Below are 7,288 nucleotides of genomic sequence, written 5' to 3' on the forward strand. Positions count from 1 at the left end.
TTGCAAATAGTAGTCAGTTAATGTGGAGGTTCAAATTTGAGTTACCCCTCTCCATTTTTATAATACATGCTTTTGCCTCATGTGTATTGTATAGCCTTTTGTTGGCCCCTCATTTGCTCCTGTTCAAATCTGCAGTGCCCCAAATGAAGTTCTTGTTTCAAAGACATGGCGAATTCTGAAGAGAAGAAATGGGTGTAATCTGCCACAAGCAACAGTTTTAAAAGAACACACATATGCATGACTAGCATGGTAATTTGCACTGTTTCATACTCTCATCTTTCCACTTTAAAGGAGGTGTCTGTACATGCTATAAGTAAGCATACAAGAACAGAATCATGATGATGCTTACAGCTATCTATCTGTCTGTCTGTCCATCTATTGGAGCTTAGGGCATCTATGAAATGCTTTTTTTTCACTTTAGTATCTTAATCATAGACAGTTGGTAGGACTCCTTGGATGGGGGATCAGCCTGGTGCAAGGCTGCTACCTACACAGGACAATACAAACAGAGAATAAACAGGCAAACACCTATGCCTTGAGTGGGATTCAAACCCACAATCCCAGTGTTCGAGTGGGCAAAGACATTTCATGCCTTAGACTATGTGGCCACTGTGATCAACTGATGCTTACTTCTAGTAAAAGAAATTACAGTGAATACAAACTAATATCAAATGATACAATATATAAATTGTTTCAGAATGGACCCCTGTTTCCAGCTGAACTACGAATGAATTCATGTGGGGCAAGGCTGAACCCTCAGATTTGTCCCTCCAACCCTGATCTTGTAGCTTATGTGTGTAACAGTGACATATGGGTGTCACACACATTAACAGGTAACTCTACCCTTTGGTTGTACAGTAGCCCCATTTAAGATGACTGTACTGTCTGGCGATATCATTAGTCATTTGGCATCCTATCAAATGGTGCATTTTCTGGAGTGTTTATGGTGGTTAAATGTGGTTAAATCCTCTCAGGTAATACACTGTGTCAAGGACTCTGTTCGTGGTACATAGTGGCCATCTACACAACAATTTTCTAAACAATAAAAATAAAACTAGACAGAATTAAATTAATAAGAATGACCGTATTAATTTTATTATGGTTATACTACACCACTTAATGTTTCAGATGCAAAGCATAAAACTAAAAAAAAATCTGATGTTTTTATCATCACCGGAGACCAATTTTAAGAACGAAACACATTCAGTGTGCATAAGCGTCACCTATCCCACAAATAGCCCAGTTTAATAATGTTCCGTATACCAAGTGTGACTAAAAAAAGGTCAACTCTGAGATAGATAACTACTTCATGACACTTACCGTCACTTGCAGGTGAAGTAACAGTGAGCTGGATCATCTGTGGGCTAGGTGACTGCTTGACTGTCTCCTGTTCTCTCTTTATTAGCCAATGAAGACTCTGCTGCATTAGATATGTATGTGTATACTTAGCCAGTTTTCTTCGCTCATGCCATCAATTCCTACATGAAGAATTAGGTTACATAGCCAGGGAAATTTTCCATTTAATGTAATCATTCATAGTTACTGTTTTGCATTTAAATTGAAGTTGCTTCTGCAATTCAGATATACAGGCTGTATGATGTGTACTGCATGCTTGATTTATGGCATTTTGCGTGAATATTGTATTATACAGTTATGAATTAATTGTTATTATTACAAAAGTGTTAACATTGTCATGTCTCATTGTCAGAATTCAGGACAGAATGGCAATGTAAAGGTGGGCAATAAATCCTTTAAGAACGTAATAGAATTCAAATACTTAGGAATTACAATCATATCAAAATTGTATTTGTGAAACTATGATCAAATTCAATTCATGTAATACATGCTGCCTTTTGGTTCAGAATTGTCTGTGAAAGCCATAATTCTAATTGTTTTGCATGGGTGTGAAATTTTGTTCCTTGCTGTAAGTTAAAAATATAGATTGAGGTTGTTTGAAAATAAGGTGCTGAAGATAAAATTTAGCCATACGGAGGATGGAGTAGGTTTTGTAACGAGGAGTTTTATAATTTTTAGCCCTCACCAAATATTAGGAAGGTGAGAAGACAGTGGTTCCATAACTTTGAATTAAATTCAAGTTTGGGGTCTTCTAAGATATGATGCCTTGTAGGTCGCTAGATAAGTACCTCAAAAACATTAATACTCTCTACCAAACTGAGTGGCACCATATCCTGCATAACCATAATCTTGATGCTTACCATTGTGAGAATCTCATACCTCTCAAGAAAATAAATTCTTATTCTGTTTTACACTAAATGCTGTAGTACATCGTTCAAGACAAAAACACAGGAGTTCAGATAGGGAAGTTCCAAAATAAGACCTTGTCATAGAATTGTACAGTACTGTAATCTTTCAGGAAGCACCTTAAGGTTGACGTTTGCTCATAAAGGTGGCCGTAGTATATCAGACGACCCTCTTAGTGCTGGGATCCCATCTTATGTGATGCAGGAAGAATTCAGCAGGTATCAGGGTTACTGGTGGCAACCAATAAATATTGGTAAGATATTTGTATGATTTGCTGTGAATAGAAGTATAAATGGAGAAACTGCATTACACTGACATTTAAGATGCATTCAGTTTTTGAATGTTGGTTTTGGATTAAAAATTAGAAACATGGACATCCCTCAAATTTAAGACGCACCTCAGTTTTTCAATAGAAAAAAAAACATAAAATGTGTCTTATATTTGAAGTAATACGGTATTTTATTATGTATGTCCCTACTGCCATCTTTTAAAATAATCCATATGTGTACAATCAAATGTCCGCTTAAGATTCTTCAAGGGACAAACTCATTTTAATGTTCAAGTGAGGAAAACCTTAAATCCAGACAGTTTACTGTTGAGCTCATTAGTCTAAAATTTTGAAAATATAACATTAAAGAAATTATATTAATGTATCTAGAGACTGTGTTTTCATGCACATTCGTAGATTCAAGGCACCTAACTTTTTGTATTTTCTTTTTATTTCCAGATGGTATTTACAGAATAGTTTACGAAGAAGTAGACGAAAGCGATGTTAAAATATTCTGTTTTCCATCTGGAAATTTTGGAGAAGCAGAGGAATTTAGGTAAGGTTTAATAAACATAATAATAATGAAATTATTGGCCAGAATTTTATAGATAAATTAGCATAATTTGTAACTTATGGTGCAAATATGTGACCCCCCCTTTCCAATTTTTTCTGGTGAAACTGAAGGATTATATGACTTCATCATTTGGGGTTTAATCACAACATATATTGAAGCTCTTCCTTTGTTTTGGCATACTTTGCAACTGACATCTTCATCCTGAAGAGGGTGTGTGTTAGACACAGGACAGAGAAACCTAAGAGCAAGGGAACTGAATGATCTGTAACTACTTTGTAGGGCAGGGTAATATGTAAGAGAAATTACAAGATGTGCATTATAAATGATAATATCCAGGATGACAGATAGCAACCAGTTTCAAGCAGCATGTGAAACCATAGAACATATAACAGTGGATGCACCACTAAATCAACAAATTGCAGAAAAATGTTATCAAAAGATGTAAAATTGTACTGCAAAGTGAAACACATGATTCTATGAGAATAATAATTGATTATGAAAGTTGCTGTTATCTTGGATATGATGATATTATCTTATACATACTCTTATTCTGAAGATGTACGTAACTGATTCCTGTGACACATTGGTAACTCTATACCAAATTACATGGCCTCATATCCCAGAAGACAGTAATCTTCATAGGAATTGCCATACAAATCTTGAATCTCAGATAATTAATTATAAAGTATACTGGAACAGAACAATTATCACAGAATAAAACAAAGAGTTCCAGGCACAACTCATGAAGCCTTCCTTACTGTTCTATAGATTTCTAGTCCTACAGATCACTTACTGTGTTATTGTTGTTCATTCTATTTAATTTTTATGAAGAACTTTTACTTAGTACTGATTCTTTGTACATTAAATTTGTCAGATATAACCTCAGACTTCCTCACTGTTATCATGTTTGTATCTGTTAACTTACAAATAATAGCTCATAGATAATATGTAAGTATGTTGTATGATATCTGAACCAGATTTCTCATGCCTAGCTCAAGCAGTTGATTATACACCAGGAAATGTATGTAATTTGAATATGAAGATTTATAAAGCATTGGTTTTGTGGTTATTCCAGGTTCCCACGTGCTGGCACACCTAACTCGAGATCTAATCTGAAGATGGTACAATTTAGACTGAATGACAATATGCAAATTATGGATTTTTATATGTTAGAACTTCAGTATCCACTTTCAGGAATGTTTCCTTGGATGGAGTACTTGGTTAGAGTAGGTTGGACTCCAAATGCAGAACAGTGAGTAATCATTTCGCTAAGGCTATGAACTGTGAAGGTATCACACCAGAAATGCAGTCTATAGCATCACCTTCAGCTCACTGGATAACACCACATAACTAAACTATCCCCTACACTCCTGATTATGACACTAGTCATACTCCAACCAGCAGAAACACAAGTCAGTGCCTACCAAGATGCATACAATACAAAATCATAAATGAAACTCCATTGAACATCACTCTGTATAAATTTAATTATTCATTCTGAGAGCCTTCATGTAATTTTTTGGATTCAGTTACATATCAGCATGTTGAAGAGAATATTTGGACCGAAGAGAGATGAAGTGACAGGAGGTTGGAGAAAAATGCATAATGAGGAGCTTCATAACCGTGAGAACCGGTAAAAGCAGTCTGCTTTTACCAGTTCTCACGGTCTCTTCGCTTGCAGATTTCTTATTTTTTCTTCTACCCTGAAGATGGAGGCGATACGTTCCTCCGAAACGTCAGTTAACACCACATATACATGGTGCCAAATCCCAGAAGACTGCTTTCTTCAACATAAACCCAGTTCACATCACAAGATTATTTTAGTATTGTCTTCATCATGACATGTTCTGTATTCATATTGTTTTTCATACTTTCTTTATATAATCTTTATAATATACGTGTTATCTAAACAAATGTAAAGATGCGTTAAGAGTATTAAGGCATCAAAAGTCTAACAAAGAAACAGCAGTACTGGCTGATGAGATGACAAAATGGGAGTCAACAAAATCTTGCTACTCTTACCATTTTGTGAACTCTTATTAATATGTAGAAATATATTTTGATTAAAAAGTTTTTCAGCTTACTTAGTCCTGCATTGCGGAATGGAAATGCAGAGAAATGCTGTCCTGAACCAGTCACTGGCAGCTTTCTTGATGATTTCAAGCAGTTACAACACAATTGTCAGTGTCATAAGAGCATGTTCAATTACAGCCTATGGGTGCAGCTTTTGGACCGAAGACAGCAGAGACTGGAGTTGGTTTTACTCTCTATGGATAACTTCACAGAACCTCCACCTAACATGTACGATGTAGAGAACAGCTTGAACCCACCCGCATCTGCCGTCCAAGTCATATACGCACAGCATTCTGACCTCTGGATCAATGTAAGTTCCTACAGAAATGATCTTCTTCTTTTGACATTTCAGTTTTTTGTTTGGGTCATCTAACAACCAAGCCTCTCAATGTACCACTACCCTTCAAAAGCACCTCCTCTTCCACTTCCCGTATTTTCTTCCTTCCTTCCTTCTGTGTGACATCTTTCGTAACTTATTCCCATCTTGATATCAGTCTTAGCGAGGTTTGAACAAAATAATAGAAACACTACAAATACTGTGCAAATTTTTTTATTTTTGTGGTCCAGCATTTGCCTTCAGTACAGCTGTAGTCCTTCTTGAAATGGACTTGTACAAGTTTTGAACAGTCTCTAGCAGAATTTTATACTAGTCTTCTGTTCCTCAATCAAGTTTCCGAAACTACCAGAGTGGTTCATTGATGTTCAAATCTGGTGATTGTGCTGGTTAGGGAAGATGTTGAAGTTCACTGTCATGCTCTTCATACCATGACTGAACAGTTCCAGCTGTGTGAATGGGGATATTATCATCTTGGAAAACTGCATTTTTTTCAGAAGCAGTGCCTGCGTCATGCGATGCACCTGCTTACCCAACTTGTCCATGTACTCCTTTGCAGTAATTCAGGCATGAAAAGTAATAATAGGACCAACAGAATGCTGTACCACAATATTGCTGTCCAAACCATCACAGAACCTCCTCTGTGTTTCGCTGTTGGAACCAGGCGTTCCAGATTTTAGGCTTCCTCGGGTGTTCCCCAAATGGAAACTCTTCCTGCTGTAAAAAATAGCATAAAGGATAACTCATCTGAGCATTACTTTCAGTAATCAGAGGATTAGCAATTACAGCCCTACCATAGATATAGAATTTGTGAAGCTCATGTTGGAACGATTTTGTTGCAACAGGGTCTTCAAGATGAATATTCAGTTCTGCCGTCCTGTCACCTGTGCTGCTTCTCAATCTCTTTCTGTCACTGTTGATTTTCATCCACTGTTCCCCTTTGCTGATGTTGTCTTCCCATGATTTGTGTATGCCGACATTACCTTAGAAACTGTCGCTCTCAATACATGCATTAATGTGGCAGTTTTTGTCACAGGTGCTCCAGCGACATGTGCACCAATGATCTGTCCTCTATCAAAATCAGACAAGTTTCCCATTTTCAAATTTTTTCACACAGCCTGTCACTCAACACAATCACTAATGCACTGACACAAGCACTACAGAGTGTAAAGAAATGGAAGAACATTCAGTGTTGCCAACTGAAATCATTTCACTATAGCCAGCACACACAAATTCTATTAAATTTCTTAATGTTTCTATTATTTCGTTCACCCACCTTGAAAGTACAGTGATGTAGATTCCATTAATTTCCACTTACATTGTAAAAATCTTTCTGTTTTAAGTACTTAATTACATTTCATTATTACTGGTTTGTAGAAAATGTTGAGTATCCATATGATACATTTTTTAACTTCACTCTGTTTACATTAACTAACTCCATTGAGCAGAATCCTTGAGAAGCTAATAAGTCAAGAATTTCATCATTTTTGGAACCTGAAGGTTCATTAGTGTGTTCACAAGAGCCTGCCATTGATACCAGGGGCGTAGGGTACATGGATGTGGTGGAAGCATTGCTTCCCTGTAGAAAAGCAACCAAGAACATTTCTGGCAATTTTTCAATTTCGAAAAAATATTTCATACTTCAAAATATTAATTAATCTGAGAACATATATTACATATAATGAGAATATTGCAAGTTTTAATGTGTTACATAAACAATTTATCAGGATAGATCAGTTATTTTCTTCCAAAATGCAGGGAACTTTAAACTGCAACA

At 36.2% G+C, this 7,288-nt stretch overlaps 1 protein-coding gene across 4 annotated transcripts in view; it reads left to right on the forward strand.

Annotated features, from left to right (window-relative positions):
• LOC111869858 (dipeptidyl peptidase 9) overlaps nt 1-7,288 on the forward strand; it is a 26,163-nt gene that overhangs the window by 5,405 nt on the left and 13,470 nt on the right. For all 4 annotated transcript variants that reach the window (XM_023861691.2, XM_023861694.2, XM_023861692.2 and 1 more), the window contains exons 5-9: nt 698-833; nt 2,375-2,515; nt 2,990-3,086; nt 4,180-4,356; nt 5,316-5,487. In XM_023861691.2, the coding sequence (XP_023717459.1) occupies nt 698-833; nt 2,375-2,515; nt 2,990-3,086; nt 4,180-4,356; nt 5,316-5,487 (723 nt within the window). The remainder of the gene's footprint in view (nt 1-697; nt 834-2,374; nt 2,516-2,989; nt 3,087-4,179; nt 4,357-5,315; nt 5,488-7,288) is intronic.

Source organism: Cryptotermes secundus, unplaced genomic scaffold (assembly GCF_002891405.2).
Source record: "Cryptotermes secundus unplaced genomic scaffold, Csec_1.0 scaffold286, whole genome shotgun sequence".
In the NCBI taxonomy this organism is placed as follows: Eukaryota; Metazoa; Arthropoda; class Insecta; order Blattodea; family Kalotermitidae; genus Cryptotermes; species Cryptotermes secundus.